This window comes from Halichoerus grypus, chromosome 2 (assembly GCF_964656455.1).
Source record: "Halichoerus grypus chromosome 2, mHalGry1.hap1.1, whole genome shotgun sequence".
NCBI lineage: Eukaryota > Metazoa > Chordata > Mammalia > Carnivora > Phocidae > Halichoerus > Halichoerus grypus.
In genome coordinates this window covers 103,528,887-103,552,869 of record NC_135713.1, presented here as the reverse complement: position 1 = coordinate 103,552,869, position 23,983 = coordinate 103,528,887, and the positions used below count along the sequence as shown (strand labels likewise).

Sequence of the window (23,983 nt, the reverse complement as noted above, 5' to 3'; positions counted from 1 at the left end):
TTCACTAATACTGTGAATTGACCAGTTTAGTGATGTTAAAAATGCTAGGTATCTTGGGGTACCAGGCTGGCTCAGTTGGTACAGCATGTGACTCTGGATCCTGGGGTTGTGAGTTCGAGCCCCACGTTGGGTATAGAGTTTACTTAAAAATAAAATCTTTTAAAAAAATGTGAGGTATCTTAGAATTAGTGAAGAAATGAAAAGGACATCTGCGAAAATGTAAGGCATTTACCTGTTTTATCTGGTACTATGAGAGCTGTTTTCTTTCAGTCAGGTATTAGTATAAGCCTGAAGATTGTATTATACTTTTTCTAATAATTACTTTTAAAAGACAATTTTAAAACTGTTATGTTATAATGGAATTACTGTACTTTTAAGTGCCCATTATCCTTGTGTCACGTCATTTTTGAAAATGAAATATATAACATGAACATATAGTGTTTCCATAGAAACAACGTAGAAATATCCAACTTTTTAAAGAGGCCAAGGCAATCTGCATGACAGATTCATTAAAATAACTTGAAAAATATGTCATTAATAAATGGAATAGTGTAGGGGCATCTGGGTGGCTCAGCCAGTTATGCATCTGCCTTAGGCTCAGCTCATGATCCCAGGTCCTGGGACCGAGTCCCACCCACATTGGGCTCCTGCTTAGTGGGAAGCCTGCTTCTCTCTCTCCCTCTCCCCTCCCTCCCCGTTCCTGCTCTCTCAAATAAATAAATAAGATCTTTCAAAAAATAAAATAAAATAAAATAAATAGAATAGTGTAGATTATTACATAAACTTGTTAGGTAGCAAATTGCAAAGACAAATTTGCTATCAGTTCTCTTTTAAATATTTAGGGTATTTTTTCTTTTTTCTTTCTTCTTCTTCTTCTTCTTTTTTTTTTTTTTTTGCTTTAATCACCCACCAATCTTAAACTGAACTAACAGAGATAGAGGAAGGTAACATATTCAGGACACATCAGAAGGAAAACTTAATTACAGATATGAAGGAAAAGTTTACACAGTATTCAAGACATCTAGTTCCTTAACTAGAAATACAGAAGAGGCTCTGATTTTAAACTCTGAACATCACCAGGACCCTGATTAAGGAGTTTATATGCATTTTTTCCTTTTATGAAATGAAATTCAACATCTATTGGAAGAAAGGGAGAGGACTAATTTTTGTCTATTTTAATGATACTCATTTTACCTTAAATCAAGAGTTCTTAAAATTTCCTGGTTCATGACACCCTTAATGTCTCAGTAATTTTTTCACAGCCCTGCTAGGCAGAAAAAAAAATATCTAAGAGTTTTACTTTTTGAGTAGTTAGGTCCAAACAACTTAGTAGTAATTGGTGTGGTAAATGACCAATGTCACTGTGTTTTCATCGAAAATGTACAACCTTCTGCTGTGTCTTTTGTGAGTGTTGCAGTATTCTGGGGCACTGTGGTGCAGTTTGAAAAATATGGGCCTATATCAGGAAAATGTAAAATAGTAGTTGGAAACTGTGTAAAGCATCCTAAAAATATTAAAGAATAGAAACCAGCTCCAATATGTATAAGAATCCAGATGAATCAGGTGATAATCACAAAAAGAATGAATTAAAAAAATTTGTCCTAGCTAGAAAGAAGAAACACATAGAATATCTTTTAAGTTTGTATGCTATTCACACACACACACACACACACACACACACACACGGCTTAAGATGACATCCAGGGGAAAAAAAGAAGAATAAATAAAATAAGCATCTAAATAAGCATGAAACATACAAGAAAAATTAATTAGGCTATGTAAATGTAAAATAAAAAGTAATGATAAAATTTTAAGTGGTCAAAAACAATTGATCAGAAGCATTCCTGAATAACCCCATAGTATATGTACAAAAAATCTGTACTTTGATCTTTAAATAAAATCAAAATTGCCTCTAAAAATAAAGCTGTCTTCTTCCTTCTCCCCCTCAATATAAGTATAGTTTTAGCTTATCTTTTTCTCCCTGAGCTGCCGGCAATGTTCAACAAAGAGATGCCAACGTTTGTCAGCACAAACCTGACAAAAATGAGTTCTTTGGTATGCAATTTTTGTACTTCTACACAAAGATAAAGAAAGAAAACCGTCGGAAAAAAATTTAGAGAAAATAATTAGAGGTGTCAGTAGAGCCAATTGCAGGTCAAAGACTATATTTAGAGCATAAATTTCAAAAGAATACATGTAAAATATTTATGTATTTTTGACTTTTCTTTACATCACAAGTAAAGCACTCTTTTTTAAATTTTATTTTATTTTATTATGTTATGTTAATCACCATACATTACATCATTAGTTTTTGACATAGTGTTCCATGATTCATTGTTTGCGTATAACACCCAGTGCTCCATGCAGTAGGTGCCCTCCTTAATACAAATCACTGGGCTAACCCATCCCGCCACCCCCTAAAAACCTATTTGTTTCTCAGAGTCCATAGTCTCTCATGGTTTGTCTCCCCCAACGATTTCCCCCCCTCCATTTCTCCCTTCCTACTATCTTCTTTTTTTTAAGCAGTCTTAAGACTTCCTTTTTAACAGAACAGGTACAAACTTGAATGCAACAGTGCAGTGACTCTCAGTTAACTGGCTTTGGAAAGCTTTGCTTTAAAGCCTATGGGTTGCATCAAATAAGAGGAGGGGTGAGGGAGGCTTCAGGTGGAAAGAGAATGGTTAAAATGGTTGGAAATGAGAGCACATCCAGAAAGGCAGGGAAGGAAATTATCATGAATATTGCTGCATTTTGCAAAGATTCATTCCCTAATGAAACAAAATCTCCTAAAACAATAGATGACTTTCCCTTAAACCATGTCACAAAGAGAAAAAAGTTATCAGTTTTCACAAATGTTGAGTTAAAACAGGAGCCATATGCCTCTGACTTGTGTGTTTCAATTAAACTTGGTTGAGTTTATAACCACTTATTCATTATAACTCCCTAAGTACCACAGAAATTTGAAATTAGAGGGAGAACTTTGGAAAACCTGCTTAGCACAATTTCAAAAGGTCTTAGTCAAAAGGTTGAGAAACAATACTTAACAGTTTCAGTCAGTTTTAAAAGCATTGATCAGATGCTTATAAATGATCCATCAGGTAGAGAGAGCATGTAAATAAACTGAAAAAAGCTTTCTAAAGGCATGTCCAAGGCTGATGGCCGCACTAAACAAAATTACAAAATTAACTGGCATTCTATTACATTTTTCATTCCCACCGTTAATGTCCTGTTCTACTTTCCCGCCCCAAATACATATAAATAAATCTCATTAATCTTTGCATTAGTTAACTAGTGGCTAATTAATAACAGAAATGTGAGTTAATGCTACCAGCAGCATTTGCATCTGAATGTAAATTACTTGAATACTAAATAAACTTTCCATCAGCCTCAACGGCAGGACTTCTCAACCTTGGCTGCACATTAGAATTACCTAGGGAGTTTTTAAAAATCTGATGCCCAGGCCACACTCTTGACAAATTAAATCAGAACTTCTGGGGGGCGGGCCAATCATCAGAATTGTTCAAAGTTCTCCAGGTGATTCCAATGTACGACCAAAGTTAAGAACCACTGGCTTTAGGTAAAGCATTTGAAAAAATAAAATTTCGAACTAGTGAAGGAGATTTTTTTTAATGGGGATTTATCATGTTGTTCTATGGAAGTTGCCAACTGGGGGAAAGGCTCTGTTCAACGTAAAGGACCATCTTTTTTAAGAGAGAATTCTACATTTAAAAAATCACTAGACAATTTCTAAGTCTTGATTTCAGAAAGTTACTTCACTTGGGTTTTATCTACAAAATAGGAATAATAATAGCAATGCCTAGGCTCATGGTGCTGTTGATGATGATCAAATGTAATAGGGTAGCAGAAAATGTTTTATAAACTACAACATTTTATTTATTATTACATAGCTGAGCAGAACCATTTATCATTAAAAAGACTAGCTGTAATGTAGATTACAACTGCAATATGGATTATTACCTAAATGATTTGCCACTTTGTTTTAATAGGCATTTACTTTATGAAATCTAAGTGTCTAGCCCAGTGTTTCTCACTAAGTATGGTTCCTGAGCCACTAGCAACAGCATCACCTGGACACCTTCCAGAAGTGCAAATTTTTGGGGTCTATCCCACACCTACTGAATCCGAAATTGGAGGCAGAACCTAGCAATCTTATTTGAATAAGACATCCAGGTAATTCTGATGTTAAAATCTGAGGACCATACGTCCAACCAAAGCGAGTAAAAAGTGAGTATGTATGACTAATATCAAAGGAAAAATACATAATATTTGTTATTTGAAACTTTAAATGTTGCAGTGCAAAGACACAGTGGCCTAAATTACTACTTTAAAAAAATTCCTAAAGCTTTGTATTCAAAAATAATATAATTCTCTTTACCCAGCTGAGCTTTATCAGTTAACACATTAATCATGAATACAATGGTAGTATATAAATTTGGGAATCAGATAAATCACAGAGCATATAACACTCTGGATAAGGAATAAAGAAACAAAACTCTAGTAGGAGTTAACAGTAGTTCAGAAAAGAGTCAAGTTTTAATTCACTGGGCCTGAGTGTCTCTCAGAGGAAGAATCACAACTGTATCTTAAAAATCACATTTATCCTGAAGACAACACCCCACAGCATCTCAATGTTCTTATTCAGGCTAAGGAAGTGTTTCATCACTTACTCAGAGAAAACCATTACTTAGACTGAATCACCAGCAATATTTCCTGCAGCATGAGATTTGTCATTGGGTCTGCTAAGCAACAGAAAAACAATCTCAAAACTTCTTATCTTAAAAGATATCATAAGAGAAAGCTATCAACATTGCTCCCAAATTCAGTTTGTTATTTGCCACTAATAAAACATATGCAGGAGAGTAATAGGTGAGATCACTGAATAGTCTTGTGAGATTGCAACAGAAAGTTCTTTGAGATCTTTCTTGTTTTCTCTTTTTCCATTTTAAAAAATTTTGGTGTCCTCAAGACACCTAGCATCACCCTGGAAAGATGAGAGTGAAATATCCCAATTAAGAACTGACTTTATCCCTTGGGGCACCTGGGTGGCTCAGTAGTTAAGCATCTGCCTTCGGCTCAGGTCATGATCCCAGGGTCCTGGGATCGAGCCCCATATGTCGGGTTCCCTGCTCAGTGGGAGCCTGCTTCTCCCTCTCCCTCTCCCACTCCCCTTGCTTGTGTTCCCACTCCTGCTGTCTCTCTCTCTCTGTCAAATAAATAAATAAAATCTTAAAAAAAAAAAAAAGAACTGACTTTATCCCAATTAAAAACTGTCCCACCTCCCAAGAAAATTAACAATTCTCAACCCTTATTTCCTATACTGGAAAAAGCTAGCACAAGTAAATAATTGCCAAAATAATTGATTCCTTTTGCTCATCCACTCATCTCTAAATATTTATTGAGTACCTAGTATATTCCAGATATTGTTCTAGGTGCAAAGTGAATCTAGAGAGGATGCACAGATGTCAGTGAGGAGGGCATAGATTCTATGTCTCCAGGTTTCAGTTTCTCTGTCAACCAAATCATTAGTACTCACACTTGAGCGAGCATCACAATCACCTGGAGAGCTATTTAAAACAGACTGTTGAGGCCCACCCAGAGTTTCTACTCAGTAGATCTGAGATGGGGCCCCCAAAGTAGCATTTCTAATAAATTCTCAGGTGATGCTGATGCTGCCGGTACAGTGGCCGCACTTTGAGAACCACTTACCAAGCCAGCCAAATGGCAGCTCTTCACACTATGCCAGCCGACTTCCAAGCACTGTACATCTCTCTTCCAAAGAAGGCAATGCCTCAAGACTGCCTCATGCCTGCTGTCATAATCACACACAACTGAGCAGGATTCCAGTTTTAAGAACCGCCTCAAATATCTACGATCAGTAGGCTCCAGAACAGAGGGAAAAGTACAAATAACAGAGAAAATTCTCCTTCCAGGGGGTTTTCTCCCTCCTTGTTCTTCTTTTTGTTTTATCCCCTACCACAGGAAATCATTTTTGTATTATGATTTCCCAATGCGAGTGTTATAGAAAAGAATAACACTCCTTTAGACTTTTCATATATCTTTAATATAAGCACAGCTTTTCTTCTAAATTCAGTTCTCAGGGCCTAACACCACCCTATTTGTCGGACTATCTCCTTCTTGAACAAAAGAATCATAGGGTTAGAAGGAACACTGAGAATTCACTTAATCCCTCCTTGGCCTCAGACAAGACTGTGTCTAAACCATCCCCAAATATAGCAATTTTCAGTACAAAGACGAACAGGCACTAAGAATTTCTCATTCAACATTCTGTCACAGACTTGAAGATACTAATATACTTTCCCTCAGCCTTCTCTTCTCCAAGCTAATCATCCTCAACATTTAGACTTTCCTCATTAGATTTCCTAAAGTTTATTTTGACTCTTCCTTAATAACTTTATCCTACCTTATACTTCAGGGCCTGAATTATATATGTACAGTTATCATGAAGACTTTTTTGGTTTTTTTTGGTATGTGAAAGGGATAAGTTAATTTATAGCTTGAACAAAAATGAATTTATTGGAACAAAGAAAGATAAATGTATAAATGCCACTAAAATATAATACGGTGGCATTCACTTGAACAATTAATTTCAAATATCCTTTATTTTATTAAAATATATAGTAATGCCTTACAGTTTTTAAAACTTTACATTATAAATCACTAGCCATGTCACACATAAAACGGATAGGAATTAGAGATCTTTTAAAATATGTCACAAATTATATATAACCATGTTTCATGACACCTCACACAGGAGAAGACATTATTATTATTATTAATTTGCTTTTTTGATGTTTTATATTGTGTTTACTACTAAAGTTGAAGTTATAGCTAATCAATGATTTATTTCTGAATGAGTCTAAAAATACTGAATATATTATATAATAATCATTTCTGTGAAAATAATTCCTCCTCAAGGAGGAGCCTCAAGAATCAGAGGTGTTTAGAAATTCAATGAGTGCAGGACAAGATACGGTAAAGGTCTTGTCCAATCATGTGTTTCTGAGCAGTTTAGAAAGGGAAAATAGGTAATACATTGGAAATGGAGTAAAATGGGATGATTCACTTTATTTCTATTTCTCCCGTTCTAAATATCACTATTCAAAATCAATCTTTGCTTTTGGAATGGTGAGGTCCTCTAGCCCCGCCTAGGCCTGGGGGATAGGGTTGCTTCCTTGCCTATTGGGACCAAGGTGTACGGTGGAGGCGATGCATTTAGTCTCCAGAGAGAAGGAAGATGCTGCTTGCACAGCACTTCTACTCACCAGTCCATGCAGCAGCAAGGGTGTTGGCTTTGAAGGAAGCCAACTGTCCTGCTCTCCCAGCCAGAGGTAAAGAATTGCATTGGTGGCCACTAGAGGGAGGAGGATTAGGAATAGAGTAAATTGTGGGGAAAAGGCACCCATGAAAAACGCACATGGGACAACCAACACATCACCAACCACCGCCTAGCAGCTACCTCTCTGAGGGACTATAATGGGGTCAGCATACACCATTAACCCGGAGACCCAGACACCAGGAATTATCGTAGTATCCCAGCATATAGCCCCTTAACTGTGATGGCTGGAGAAGGGAGTTTGAATAGGTTTGTGGGAAACACACAAGCACACAAACACAAACACACAAGCACACAGACATACATTCTCATCCCCCATTACAAGAAGTTGCATCTGTGCCGTCTGATTCTTGCTCATTTTCTGATTTAAAACTCTTGATGTTCTTTACCAAGAATGTGTTCACGAAAAGCAAACAGCCCACCTTCAAGATAGTCTTGGGAGAAGCACCAGCAGAGACACTCATTGTGCCAAGATGTATTTTACCAACAAATCTGTACAAATTACATGAGGTTAAAAACAAACGGAATATAATATAATTAAAGCAAAGTTTCTTTTGCTAAATTACAGCTTGAAGCAAACCTGCAAGAAATGTTTCCAATTAGCTTCTTTAGCAAACACAAAGCATAGCTCAGAATATGTTTTGCTTTCCATCTGCCCTCTGGGTGGGCTGCCTAGTGGGTGTCTTACCTCCAGCACAAGTAGCTGAGCATTCTGACCAAGGCTGATGATTCCACGTAAAGCCAACTTCATTGTCTCCACTGCCAGTCCGAGTGATGGGAACGTTGAATTTATACCTAATTCCCAAATTCTGTTCCTGAAGCAGAACCTGCCATTGAAAACAACTGGTGAAGATAATTAAAATACAATGAGGCTTCATTCAGATACTTATTATTTCTTTTGAAGAAGAAATGTCATAAAGTAAGTCTTATAGGAAATTGGAGATAACTTGTAGAACACATGCACTTACATTGAATTTTCTCCTTCCATTTTCATGGGTAATTTAGAACCATTTCTCTCAAATGCCTTGTTTGGTTACAAAAATATTACTTAAGCAGGCATTGAAAAGATCAAGCCATATGGAAGGAGCAACATGGCCTTAACCTTACACAAATTTGATACCCTTGGGTAAACCATTTTATGTTCATTAACCTTGATTTCACCACCTGTAAAAGAGAGATAATAAAGCCTGCCCCTCTGTACCTCACAGGACAGATTACAAATGGTAGAAGTTAAGTGGCAAAGACACATTTACCATGACAATGAGATTTTCCAAGGTGGGACCTAGAGCTTCCAAAGATTCCGGTTCATCAGTTGGTCTCTTGTAGTGAAAAGCTGTCCCAGCAACATCAAACTTCCGAGGCCAGTCAATAGTCCAGGCACCATTAATATAGTAATCATCCCCTTCAGATTTCAAAGCTAAAAAAAAATAAAAAAAAAAAATAAAAAAATCACAGTCTACCTAAAAATGTGAAACTTTATTTACCACAATGACACTAACCACAGTGGAATATACAATGAACATCCATTCCATTTTCACTTAGAGATGGGATTCTTGACCATTTGCTTAAATACAAATTAACACGGTAATTTTCCATGTCAATGTCAAGAAGATATTAAGTATTTATAATGATATTAATATAAAGAAATGAAAATTTTACCTGGAGGAATAAACACATGGAACTAGCAAGGGAAATAATAACAAAAGCAATAATTGCGGATGAGAGTGAGAGTAGGGAGCAGACTTTCTTGCCTAAAACTTAAAACGGTAATTATATGAATATGAGGTGAAGTGAACTTGTGGTACTGGCACACAGACAGACAGAACAATGGACCCAAACAGTTAAGAAATAAACCCAAGGCACCGAGTTGACACAGTCGGTTAAGCGTCTGACCTTTGCTTTCAGCTCAGGTCACGATCTCAGGGACATCGAGTCCTGCACAGGGCTCCATGCTCAGCGTAGAGTCTGTTTGAGATTCTCTCTCTCTCTCCCTCTGTCCCTCCCCCTGTATGCTCTCTCTCTCAAAATAAATAAATATATAAAATCTTTAAAAAAAATTATTAAATTCTATGTTACATGAATTTCACCTCAATAAAAACAAAATTAAAAAAGAGAGAAAGAATAAATGCCAGGTGGATAAATATTTAAATGTATACATAGTTAAATAATAAAATGCTAAAAAGAAAATGTGGAAGAACTTAAAAAAATAATATTAGGGTATGAAAAGGTTTTCTAAGCATGACAAAAAAACCTCAGAAACAGTAAGGAATAAGTTTAATAAATATGCATGCATAAGTTTTTAAACCTCTGTAGGAAAATAAGGTATTAAAAAGTTTTAAAAAGGGTTATTAGCACTACTATACAAAAACTCCCATAAATAAATAAGATGATGATAATTTTGATAATGATGATCAGGATTTGACAATGACAAACATGTTAGCATAATTTTTTGTTAGCATGCTAGCTTCTTCAGAACCTTTATCACTGGGGCACCTGGGTGGCTCATTTGGCTAAGCATCCAATTCTTGATTTCAGCTCAGGTCATGACCTCAGGGTTGTGAGATCAAGCCCCACATAGGGCTCCATGCTGAGCAGAGAGTCTTCTCTCTCTCTCTCTCTAAAGTAAATACATTTCTGGGCACCTGGGTGGCTCAGTCGTTAAGTGTCTGCCTTTGGCTCAGGTCATGATCCCAGGGTCCTGGGATCGAGTTCCGCATTGGGCTCTCTGCTCGGCAGGAAGCCTGCTTCTCCCTCTCCCACTCCCCCTGCTTGTGTTCCTGCTCTCATTATCTCTCTCTGTCAAATAAATAAATAAAATCTTTAAAAAATAATAATAAAATAAAGTAAATACATTTTTTAAAAAATCTTTAAAAACCACACGCAAAATTTTATCAGGCCAGATGAACAAGCAAAATAAAAACAACCCTCCCCCCACCCACCACCAGCAGCTTTGAATTCTCCTTCAATTTTAGCTCTCACTTTCCATTTTCTCAACTACTTAATGAATGGATCCTAACTGGCTTTTGCTGGTACTATAATAAATTCAGAAAAACCCAAAGTATTTAAAAAGGAATGAATAAGGGAGGAAGATGTGGCTTTATGGACAGAGCATTACCAAGGGGAAAAATCTGATGTTAGGATTCTTATTTTTTAGTCTTTTGATGTGGAAAAGAATCCAAAATTATGGCGTAAAAATAGTTTGTTTTTTTTTTAAGATTTACTCATTTATTTTAGAAAGAGAGAGAGAGAGAAAGAGAATGGGGGTAGGAGCAGAGGGAGAGAACCCCCAAGCAGACTCCCCATTCAGCACGGCACCCCACACAGGGCTTGATCCCATGAGCTATGAGATCATGACCTGAGCTGAAACCAAGAGTTGGACACCCAACTGACTGAGCCACCCAGGTGCCCCAATAAAGAGGTTTTCTTAAATAAAGGAAGGAAGAGCCTGATAATACTAGTGTTCTATCTAAAGAAGCATTCTAGATGTGGTCTTATTTTAAAAAAGATTTAAGTCAAGGGGATATTTCCAAGGGAATAGGAACTCATCCAGGTCTTGCTAGGAGTTTCTGAAGAGTCTAAATCTGTCTTAAAGGATCAAACATCAAATAAATAGAATTTCCACTTCTTTCCATGTTGAGATAACTGGTACTGGACTTGCCCTCCAACTGTAAACAACTGGAAAGCTCACAAAACTTTTGAATCAGCTGTTCTTAAACATTGCCCAGAACTGTGATACCTGGAATAAGACAGACAAGGTGAGTGGTAGAGGCACTTTCTGTCAGTGTAAAAATGGAAGAACCCAAGCAAAGCATGGTTGTCTCACTGAGTTAAAAGAGAGAGATCAGAAATTGAGAAGGTCAAAATAGTTGGAATTTGTAGGACCAGAGATCTAGAGTAGAAAGAGGGAATCTGTTGCTGAATAACAATATATATATGCATAGGATAAAATTCCATAAAGCCAGGCAAAAAAAAAAAAAACCAAACCAAACAAAAAAACTACCAGGGAACAATAAGCTGAAAAATGGCCAGAGCAAGAATTCAGAGTTTCAACCACGAAGACATTCAGTAGAGACCCAAAAAGAATCATGCCTTTTTAGTAGGGTTGAGTAGACTCAAGAGTAAAGGCTACTCTGCACTTACCCAAACAAAGCTCAAAAACAAGTCTCAAAAGATCAAGCTCATCTACAAGTTACTTAACACTCTTTAAAAGAGGAAAACAAAATCCAGACTCAAAAAAAAAAGAAAAATTCACAATGTACAACATCAAATAAAAAACTACCACAAATGGAAAGAAACAGGAAAATCTGACCCAAACCAAGAAAAAGGCCAAGTAAAAGAAATAGACCCAAAAATGACAGAAATTATGGAATTAGCAAAAAAATATCTTTCAAACAGCTATTATAATATACCCCAGGAATGTAAAGAAAAACAAATATAGTGACAAGAAATTAGGAGATATATATATATATATGGAAGTTCAGAACTATACAAAGGGTATATGACAGATAAGTAAATAAGTAAACAGAAAATAATTTTATTTATTTTTAAATTTTTATAAAATATAATTGACTTTTTAAAACTAAAACAATAACAATGTATTAGGCAGTTTATAACATACAGAGAAATAAAGTGCATTTAAAAAATAGGACAAAGGATGGAAGGAGACAATGGAAATAAACTATTGTAAGGGCCTTGTATTATACAAAAATGGTATAATATTATTTGAAGGTGTACTCTGACATTTTAAAGAAGAATTTTGTAAATGCTAGCACAACCACTAAATAAAATAGAGTATAACTAATAAATAATTAGTACAGATCAAATGAAATACTATAAAACACTTGCTTAATCTAAAAGACAAAAAAGAAAGATAAAAGGGATAAAAAAATAAAATAGAAAAATAGCAAGATGGTAGACTTAAATTGAAAGATACTGATAATTACATTAAATATAAATGATCCAGACAAGAGGTTGTCAAACTATGGCCACTAACTGTTTTATAAATAAAGTCTTACTGGAATATACTCATTCATTAATGTATTATCTATGTCAGCTTTCACACTACAATAGCAGAAGTGAATAGCTGAGACAGACAGACTGCATGTCTTGTAAAGCTGAAAATATTTACCATGTGGCCCTTTACAGAAAGTTGGTCAACCACCCTGCCCCCCATCTGGTGTTTGCAATTAAAAAAGCAAAGATTGTTACACACAATAAAAAATAAAAATCAACCATAGGTGGTCTACAAGAAACATTTTATTTTTTTTATTTTTTTAAGATTTTATTTATTTATTTGACAGAGAGAGAAACAGCAAGAGATCCCCACAAGCAGGGGGAGTGGGAGAGGGAGAAGCAGGCTTCCCGCCGAGCAGGGAGCCTGATGTGGGGCTTGATCCCAGGACCCTGGGATCATGACCTGAGCTGAAGGCAGATGCTTAATGACTGAGCCACCCAGGTGCCCTCTACAAGAAACATTTTAAATTCAGAAACACGTACATGTGAAAAGTGTATGGGTGGAAAAAGATTTGCCATGCAAAAACTAATCGGAGAAATCTGGTGACTAGATTACAATCAGACAAAATAGACTTTGGGTCAAAGATTATTATCAGAGATAAAGAGGAATATTTGATAATAATAAAATGTTCAATATATCAGGAAGATATAACAATCTTTTTCTTTTTTTTGGAGAGAGAGAGAGAGAGCATGCAGAGGGGGAAGGGCAGAGGGAAAGAGAGAATCGTAAGCTGGCTCCATGTCCAGTGCAGAGCCTGACGCAAGACTCTATCTCACGACCCTGAGATCATGACCTGAGCCGAAATCAAGAGTCAGATGCTCAACTGAATGAGCCACCCAGGAACCCCAAGAAGATATAACAATCTTAAATGTCCATACATTTAGTAATAATGTTGCAAAATAAATGAAGCAAAACCTTACAAATTAATGGGAGAAATAAGCACATTCACAATTCTAGTTGGAGATTTCAACATGATTCTATACCTGCTTAAACAAGAAGGCAGAAAATAAGTCAGACTATAGAAGACTTCAACAAAACTATTGACTGGTTTAATCTAATTCACATTTATGGAATGGTAAACCCCATAACACCAGAATATACATTCTTTTCAAGTGCACCTGAATATCACTAAGATAGACCATATGCTGGACCATAAAACAAATCTCAATAAAAGAATGAAAATCATACAAAGTATGTTTTCTCTTCATAAAACAATTAAAGTAGAAATCAATAATAAAAAAGATCTGGGAAATCCCCAAATATTCAGAAATTAAATAATACCTTCTAAGCCATGAGTCACAATGTAAATAAGAAGATATTATTTGGTAATGAATATACAATGTATCAAAATATATGGGATGACGTTAAAGCAGTGCTTAGTGGGAAATTTACAGTGTGAAATGCTTAAAGTAGAAAAAATTCTTTAAATCAATAATCTATCTTGAGAAGCTAAAAACTAACAAACATAATGTGAATAGGAAAAAAAGGGAAACAATAAAGAGAACAGTGGGAATCAGTGTAATGAAAAATGGAGAAATAACAGAAAAAATAATTTAAACCAACAGCTTGTTCTTTGAAAAGATCAGTAAAATTAACAAACGCCTCACTAGCATGATCAAGAAAAAGAAACACAGGGATAAAAATCATATTATCATTGCAATAAATGCAGAAAAAGCATTTGACAAAATTCAACATTTGTTGATGATAAAAACTCTCAACAAAGTGGGTTTAGAGGAAACATACCTCAATATAATAAAGTCCATATATGAAAATGATAAAAAACTAAGAGCTTTCCCTATAAGATCAGGAACAAGACAAAGATATCCACTCTCACCATTTTTATTCAACAGTACTGAAAATCCTAGCCACAGTGATCAGACAAGAAAAAAAGAGTAAGAGGCATCCAAATTGGTAAGGCAGATGACATGATAGTATACACAGAAAACCCACAGACTCCATCAAAAATCTATCAAAAGTAATAAAGGAATTCAGTAAAGTTGCAGAATACAGAATACCCAGAAATTGGCAGTGTGTCTATACAGTAATAACGAAGTAGCAGAAAGAGAAATTAAGAAAACAATCCCAGGGATGCCTGGGTGGCTCAGTCGGTTAAGCGTCTGCCTTCTGCTCAGGTCATGATCCCAGGGTCCTGGGATAGAGTCCTGCATTGGGCTCCCTGCTCAGTGGGGAGCCTGCATCTCCCTCTGCCTGCCTGCCTCTCTCTCTCTGACAAATAAAGAAATAAAATCTTAAAAAAAAAAAAAAAGGAAAACAATCCCAGTTACAACTGCATCAAAAAGAATAAAATACCCATGAATAATCTTAACTAAGGAGGTAAAAGACCTGTACTCGAAAAACTATAAAACATTGATGAAAGAAACTGAAAACAACACAAACTGAAAGACATTCCACTCTCATGGACTGAAAGAATCACAAGACATGAGGTCAGTACCAAAAGAAATCAATTGTATTGTTATATAACAACAAATCTTTCCAAAATGAAATTAAAATATCAATACCATTTATAATAACATCAAAAAGCATTAAATATTTAGCGATAGATTTAAAAAAAAATGGGTGCAAGACCCATATACTGAAAAATAAACACTGGTGAAAAAATATAAAGACTTAAATAAATATACAGGTAAATTTTTCATGTATTGGAAGATAATATCTTTAAGATATCAATTCTCCCCAAATTGATCTACACATTCGATGTAATCTCTTTTTGTAGAAATTGACAAGTTTATCTTAAACTGCATACAGAAATGTAAAGGACCTAGATATTCAAAAATTATTTTGAGAAAGACGAACAAATTTGAGAACCTAATGCTTCCTATTTTAGAATTCTACTGGAATTCAGTCGGTTAAGCGGCTGAGGCTGGGGGAATTTGACTGCAAAGGCCAATGAGAGAATGTTTTGAAGTCATGGAAATGTTGTGTCTTGGCTGTGGTGTTTTATATATAAACATAAATATAAAAATATATGGTGTGTGTATATATATATATATATATAAATACATGTATATATAGCGATATATATTTAAAGTAATAATTCATATATTTATAGTAATTAATAATTATGCCATTATTTATATATTTACATATTATAACTTATATGTATATATAATTGTCAATACTCTTTGAAATGTACACTTATTTTTTTTTAAGATTTTATTTTTTTACTTGAGAGAGAGAGCACAGAGGGAGAGGGAGAAGCAGACACCCACTGAGCAAGGAGCCAGATGCGGGGCTCAATCCCAAGACCCTGGGATCATGACCTGAGCTGGAGGCAGACGCTTAATTAACTGAGCCACCCAGGTGCCCCTGAAATGTACATTTATAATAAATGCATTTTATCATAAATACCTCAATAAAATTGATTTTTTAAAAATCAAATAACCAACTTGGCGAAGAGTAAGTTATAAACCACTAATTTTTTGTTTAGCTCTTATGTGTGGTCTTATAAAACCTGAAACTTCCTTCATTTTACCATGAAAGTGTTCTATCCAAGCAATATGTCTTTTCCTTTAGGATACTGTGTTTTTCCTCAGTAATTTTTAAAAATCTAGCAAAATAAGCTACTTACCAATATAGTTCTTCGACATGGCAACTTCTCTGACTTCAATATGGACAGAGCCTCTTGGTATCTGCACTACTTCCATGTAGCCTGGAATACAGAAGATAGCTAGTAATAAGCAGCACATGCAGCCTTGGTCAAAAAATGAGTGTTTAGGAACCTTTCAATAATAAGTTTCCTTGTTCTTTAAGTCTTTCTTTGACTTAGCACTTTATAAATTATGAAATATGGGCAAATTCCCCTTTGGGTTCATGAACACATATAGAATATTTTACTTTTTCTCTAAAAATATCTCAAGATAGTCTTTAAAGCCTCAACATGTATAATACTGGTTCAGGGTTTGTTTGTTTTTTCTCAACACATTGTCCTCCCATCAATGCTCTGTGGGAATTCCCATCTGAGGGAAACATGGCTAAATGAAGTCAAGTAGAAAGGGAATCATATCTCCTCAAAATATCTTACATGAATCTATATTTAATACTTAAGAGACTGAAAGCAATTTAGGGAAAAAACATAGTCTGCCTAAATAAAAAATTCAAAAAGAAGGGGGTGGGAAAAAAATCAAGCATTTTGACTATTCCCAGGACATCAGAGGTGTGAGGAAGAGTTCTCTCTACACACTCACCTCCTCTGGGCAACGAATCATTGAAGAACCCTTCAATGGCATCACATGTGCTTCCATCCCCTCCACAGACACGACATCTATCTTCCCTAGCATCGGATCCCAAAATATTATCACAACCTACATGCTGAAAACAAAGAAGAATATTCAGTATGTCATAAAGAGGAATTCTTGGAACCATAACTAACCAAATAAATATAACTTATCCATTTATTTGTTTTTCCAGTAAAGGAAATCAAAACAGGAAATATTTTCCTCTTTCCACTTTTTCCTTCACTGTCTAGTAAGTTCTTAGCTAAAATTTCTCAACATATCAGTTTAAAGGAAAAAAATTCTGATTCCCCAAGGAATATATGTCTGTATTTCCAACCTAGATTTCTTCTTCATTTATAGATACCATGCTCTAAATCTTAAAATATTATAATTTGTTGGCAATGGACTCTCACTTATACCTTCAATCAAGAAATGAAAGAATTAAGAAAAATGCTATGTTGTCCTACACACAACATTTATAACAGCAGGAATCATGACTGAGCATTATGGTTTGACCTTTCTAAACCACTGGCTCTTTTGGATATCCAATTGTTAGTGTCAAGGATTGTGGAATTCAAAACTGCGTACACCTTTAAAAATGAATACCTGTTTCCGCGAGCTGAATAAAATTGCCATAAAAACAAGGATATGTAAGCATATGATCTTGGAAGCTGAAATTCTACCTTTCAGTTTTGCATTTAATCATAGAAATGTGGATTTTTATACATTTTTGTTACATATTTTTGCACTTGAATTTGTATAATGACCTTTAGCCACTGATATCAGGCATGTGATCTCTGAATAAAACCTGTACTTTTGTCTTTGCTACCCGAAAAAATTTTAATACTGTCACAGAAATAACACACACGCACAGGATCATCAGATATATTGAGAATCAAGTAGCCTGAAAGACAGAAACTTTTGCAAGAAATTATGACACAAAACAGATAGTGTTTTTATCTCTTCTTTCTCAGTTTCTGAGACTCAGTTTTGTGCTTCTCTTTAATATAAAATAAAAACAAACAAGGAAAAAAGTTATGAGAACAGTGGTTTTTGCGGCTTTTCTTATTATGATTAGATTTATTCACAGGTCTAGGAAAATAGTATGGATTTGCTCTTATAACTCTCAACTAGTCAGGCTAATTCTCTAAAGTAAATGCTTTAATAAGGTAAAGACTAACTCTATAATGAAAACCACTTGCTTCAAAATGCTTCAGAAAGAGGCAAAGTAGGCGGAACATAGCTGTTTCACACTTTGAGGAAAATTATGCTATGAAATGTATCAAACAATCTTCCAATGAAAACATGTGGTAGCCATATGAATAAGAGCTGAATCCTTGTTCCCTCTCTCTTCCTATCATATTTGTAATCTGTTTATAAACGGAACAGAACAAAGTCCAAAATATATTCAGAGCTCTAGCAATTACTCTATACATAACTAGAACACCAAAATAAATCATATTTGCATGATGTTTGAATATGAATAGGCTATTCTACCTTTAACTATATGTACTGTTAACCTAATTTCTCTAAAATGTAGCTCTCTTTATTAAAGCTGAGCATAGTATTAATTAGGAGCGACTACCTGAGAAAAAAGACAAAAGTCTCAAAAGCCCCCCAAAAAAGGAGTAAAATTCATAACTGGAGCAACCTTGCATTCCCCATTGATACAGATATCCAGTGAATCAGCATTGCACTGAGTCCCATCAATCACCGCAGGGGCACGTTCAGTGTAGAAGTTGTAACCTTCAGCCAAGCAGTTTAACGCACAAGGTTTTACCCCACCTGGACAAATACAGCAGAAAAGAAATAAATGGAGTGGTTCTTTTAAGAAACAGTGATTCCATATTAACCACAGTAAATTTACAATTCATACAGACATCATTCCCTCACTATATACCCAGATGTTTCTTTCCTCCTTTGCTAAAATTTCGTATTTAATTTCATTGTTTGTGCAACTTGACAGAAGATCTATTGAACAGTTTTAGGTTTAAAATGTTCAGGTATTTCCAATATATATTTAACAATATATTTTAGGTCAAAAGGAATCACAGTGGAGGTACCTGAATGTTGAAAAAAATGGATGAAATAAAAACCTTTTTCAAAAACTAAGAAAATAAAGTTTGTGGCTTGACACAATAACTTCATATAGCAAGTGGGAATTTCTACAACACATATCACTTGTTAACTGAAGCTGATACAAAAACTCTACTTCAAGCAAGGATATGGTAGTTGTAAAAAACAAAACAAAACAAAACAAAAAAAACCCTCTAAATTTATACCTGCTTTAAACATACCATATTCCATGAATGTGTCTTTAGTGTAGAGATAAGTTTTTATGAGATAAGCAAATCAAAGGTAAAATTAATTATAGCATTAAATTTGAATAATTCTTGTTACTAAATCAAAGATAATTACATATAGCATTAAACATGAATAATTAAAACAATACCTAATTTTATTTTGTGAATAGAATAACTTCATCATTTTCATTTTGTCACTGAAATTTGTATTTCTTAAGGTTGATGTGAAAAATAGGCATAAATAGTAGCATTTAAAAAAACAAGCAGAGTAATATCATAATCTCATAGTATATTGGAAAGACAGCAATATATATGAATTTATTTTATTCAAAACAGTGCATGAGAAAGCTACTTATAAATATGTAACTACTGATTGAAATTATGACTTAAAAACACTTCATGTCCAACCTTCATCTGATGAAGTTTAAAACACTTTGTTTTTATTCTAATTGTGCTGATAAAACTTCTCTTTGAAATAAAGAAGACTGTTTCAACAAAAATAAGGCAGAAAGATAAAATGACACGCTTAGTCTTAGTAGAAAGTACAAATCTCAGGGAAGGTACGTGAAATAAAAGAGACAAGCCAACTGAGTGATAGAGACAATGGTAAATTAGAGAGAACATTCCATTAAAGGAGATCATTGTTATAGTTGATTGTTGCAAAATGCAAGAAGATGGCCCAATATTGTCAGATACTGTTTTTTCATGAGAAGATGGAAACCTAGATTTTTAAAATAAAAACTCTTTTTGGTAACTCATTCAAAGTTTTCAAAAATACTGTGGAGATTAAAACATCTATGTAAGTAAAAACTGGTTGCTGAACTGCCAGTTTACCACCTCTAGCCTAAGTCCATGTTTGCTTCCATTTTCAATGTGTACAAGCTATAGAACTTCTATATAATTTGAAATGTTATTATTAGACTTAAGTTAATGGTACCTTTTGCTCTACTGAGCACAAATATAACAAGTAATAAATAGAATAATTTCTTCCTAAACTGATAATCAAGGTATTTATATTTATTTTTGTAAGATTCTCATGAATAAAATTGCTCTAAATTTCCATGAACCTTACTGGGATTTTTTTCATTACTACCCAGTATAGTTCTTTTCCCATTTTTTATTATAGTGCTTTGGAATTTAATGTAGGTTTTTATGTATCAGGCTTTAACAAGAGAACATTAGTGTTGTTTACTCAATTTTAACATTTTTTAATTATGTAAGGTAGTATTTGATATGTAGGACATATAAATGCTATGGCTGGGGCGCCTGGGTGGCTCAGTCGTTGGGCGTCTGCCTTCGGCTCAGGTCATGATCCCGGGGTCCTGGGATTGAGCCCCGCATCGGGCTCCCTGCTCCGCAGGAAGCCTGCTTCTCCCTCTCCCACTCCCCCTGCTTGTGTTCCCTCTCTCGCTGTGTCTCACTCTGTCAAATAAATAAATAAAATCTTTAAAAAAATAATAATAATAAATAAATAAATAAATGCTATGGCTGTATTCCTTAGGCTACCATAACATGTGATGATAATAAAAATACATTTTTCCCTTTTTTATTACTGAAGATGTATTCAGCTTCCTCAGCTACAGAGAGGTTTTTTGTTTTTTGTTTTAAAGTAGGCTCCACACCCAGCATGGAGCCCAACACAGGGCTTGAACTCATGACACTGAAATCAACACCCAAGCTGAGATCAGGAGAGTCAGACACTTAACCAACTGAGCCACCCAGGCACCCCACTCAGCTACAGTGAGTTTTCAGAAGAGGTACTGCTATTATTTTGAGAAAAGTTTTAAGATGATTCTCTAAATGGAAGGTCATATCATTACCAGTTACCTTCAGTGAAAGCTTATTATGAATTTAGGGTTAATTCACTATGCTTATAATTACCTAGATGCTAATTATTAAATCTGTAAATTATATCAGACACTTCTTTTCCTCCTACAGTAAGACAAAATAATCCTAACCGTATATGTACCTAATAAGAGCAATTTGAAATACATGAAGAAAAACTTACAAAAAAGAAAGCAAAGCCATAAAACAGTTGGAGATTTTAACACACTCCTCTCAGTAACTGATAGAAGAACTATAGCAGAAAAAAATCAGAAAGAATATAAAAGATTTAAACAACACTATCAGCCAACTTGATGCAATGGATATCTATGGAACACTGTATCCAACAATTGCAGAAAACATCCTTTTCAAGTATAGACAGAACATTACCAACATGAACAAGAAATGGTACTATAAAACAAATCTCAATTAATTTTAAAAATTTAAATCATACAGACTATTCTCTGATCATAGCAGAAATTATAAATCAATAACCAAAAAAATCTAGAAAATAGCAAATATTTGGAAATAAAAATAACATAGTTCTAAATAATCCATGGGTCAAAGAAGAAATCACAGTGTAAATAAGAAAAGATTTTGAACTAAGGGAAATTTTTAAAAAAATCAAGTTTGGTAATGCAGAAAAGCAAAATGAACCCCAAATCTAAAAATAATAAATATAAGAGCAAAAATTAATAAAAGAGAAAAAAGTAATAGAGAAAAGTACTAAAGCCAAAAGCTGATTATTTGAAATGATTAATAAAATTAATAAACCTCAAGCAAGACTGATCAAGAAAAAGAGAGAAAACACATATTATCAATATCAGAAATGAAAGAGCATACATCACTACAGAGCCTACAGATACTAAACAGGACAGTAAGAGAATGTTAGGATCAATTTTCTGTCAAGAAATGAGATATGGGAGTAACATAAGTTTCTTGAAGACATAAGAATTGTTTAAAAATCTGAATAGCCCTTTATCTACTAAAAGAGTTGAATTTGTAATAATTTTTTTTTCACAAAGAAAATATTAAGCCTGAGTGGTTTTAGTAGTGAAATCTAGTCTAAAGAGGAAATAATACCAATCCTACAATCTCATTCAAAATAAACAGGGATTCTATTTCTGGAAGCCAGAGTAACACTAGTACCCAAACTTGTCAAAAACATGACAGGAAAAAAAAACTTGTGAATCAGAATTCCTTAAAAAAATAGATGCAAACATCCTTAATAAAATATTAGAAATTAAATCCAACAACATATAAAAAGAGAAAAAATCATTGCCACATGGGGTTTAGCCTAGGAATAAAAGGTTGGTTTGACATAATAAAGAAAAATACATATAATCATACATGTACAAATTGTACTGAAGAGCCAATCCAGTGCATTAAGGCAAGAACGTGAATTAAAAGGCATAACAATTGATACGGTCTCTACTTTCAGATAACATGACTATTTACCAAGAAAATCCTAAGCAATCTACAAAACAACTATTAGGACTAATAGTTGTTCTAAGAGAACAACTAAGGAAATTTAGGAAGATCATAGAATACAAATTTAATACACAAAAATCTATGTATTTTTGGATACTAGAGCAAGCAATTGAAAATGATATATTTTAAACTTTTATTTACAATAGTTTCAAAAAAAATTACTCAGGAATAGATTTAACAAAAGAAGTGCAAGACCTAACACCTAAAACTACAAAACATAGCTAAGAGAAATTAAAGAAAATATAAATAAATGGGTATATATATATATATATATAACGTTCATAAATTCAGTATCGAATTCAATATTCAATGTTAAAATAATATTGTTAATTTATCAGTTCCCCTTCAATTGATCTATAAATTCAACATGATAGCAATCATAAGCCCAGCATGTTTTTCTGCAGTAATTAATAGCAATTCTAAAATTTACATAGAAGTGCAAAGCACTTAGAATATCCAAAGGACTCTTGAAAAATAGATCAAAGTTGAAGGAACTTACACCCTGTGTCCAAGACTACGTATTTACAATAATTCAGTCAGTGTGGTGCTAGCATAGTATTGCTACCATTTCATTTCATTGCGCATTTTGCACATTTCATTGTGTATTTCTATTGTTGACAAATAAGTAAAACAAAATATAGACCAAACTACAAATACACACCATAACCCCAAATTATTTTTAGACTGTAGATCCAAATGTAAAGACCAAAACCATACAGCTTTTAGAAAAAAACATAAGAAAACATCTTCTTGAGTTCAGAAAGGCAAAGATTTCTAAGACAGGACACTGAACACAATAACCATAAAAGGAAAAAAAATGAAAAAAATAGTATTCATCAAAATTAAAATCTTATACTCATCCAAAACACCGTTAAAAAAGTAAAAGGAAAGCCCAAAGATGTGAAAAAATATTCATAAAATTTATCTGATAAATGACTACCACTCAAGAATAAAAAGATAAATAACCAATTAAAAATAGGCAAAGGATTTGAACAGACATTTTACAAAAGAAGACTTATAAATGGTCAATAAGCACATAGAAATGTGCTCAACATAATCAAGGATCAGAAAATGCAAATTAAAACTGCACTGAGACATTATTATACACCGACCAGCAGAAGACTGAAAATACCAAACGTTGGCAAGGATGTGGAAAAACATAACTTTCATATGTTGTTGGTGGGAGTGTAGTATGGAACATCATTTTGGAAAAACATCTGGCAATTTCTTTTAAAACTAAACTCACACCTACCCTATTGCCCAGCAATTCCACTCCTAAGTATTTACCCAAGAAAAATGAAAACATATGCTCACAAAAAGACTTCTACAAAAATGTTCACAGCAGCTTATTCAGAACAGCTGAAAACTAGAAACAACTCAGGTGGCCTGCCATCAATAGCACAATGGGAAAACAAACTGGTTATTACAATGGAATGCTGCTCAGCAATAAAAAGGAATAAGCTATTCATACATGCAATAACGTGGATGGATCTCAAAAATATTAGGCCCAAAACACAGGCCAAATATGACATGATTTCACTTATACGAAGTTCTGGCACCAGCAAAACTAATCTATGGTAAGGAAAAAAATATCAGAACAGTGGTTGCCTCTTGGAAGAAATAGGTAGAGGCAGCTATTGACTGGGAAGGACTATGAGGACTATGAGAATTTTGGAGGTATGGTAATGTTCTATATGTTAATAGGGCTTTGCAGGTGTACATATTTGTCAAAACTCAAGGA

At 34.3% G+C, this 23,983-nt stretch overlaps 1 protein-coding gene across 1 annotated transcript in view; it reads right to left on the bottom strand.

The window, feature by feature from the left end:
• The window catches only part of ADAMTS6 (ADAM metallopeptidase with thrombospondin type 1 motif 6), a 295,911-nt gene that overhangs the window by 44,770 nt on the left and 227,158 nt on the right, over window positions 1–23,983 (bottom strand). The window contains exons 16-20 of the mRNA XM_036117447.2: window positions 18,276–18,409; window positions 16,595–16,718; window positions 15,979–16,059; window positions 8,629–8,792; window positions 8,064–8,202 (exon numbers count right to left, since the gene is read on the bottom strand). Coding sequence (XP_035973340.2) covers window positions 8,064–8,202; window positions 8,629–8,792; window positions 15,979–16,059; window positions 16,595–16,718; window positions 18,276–18,409 — 642 coding nt within the window. The remainder of the gene's footprint in view (window positions 1–8,063; window positions 8,203–8,628; window positions 8,793–15,978; window positions 16,060–16,594; window positions 16,719–18,275; window positions 18,410–23,983) is intronic.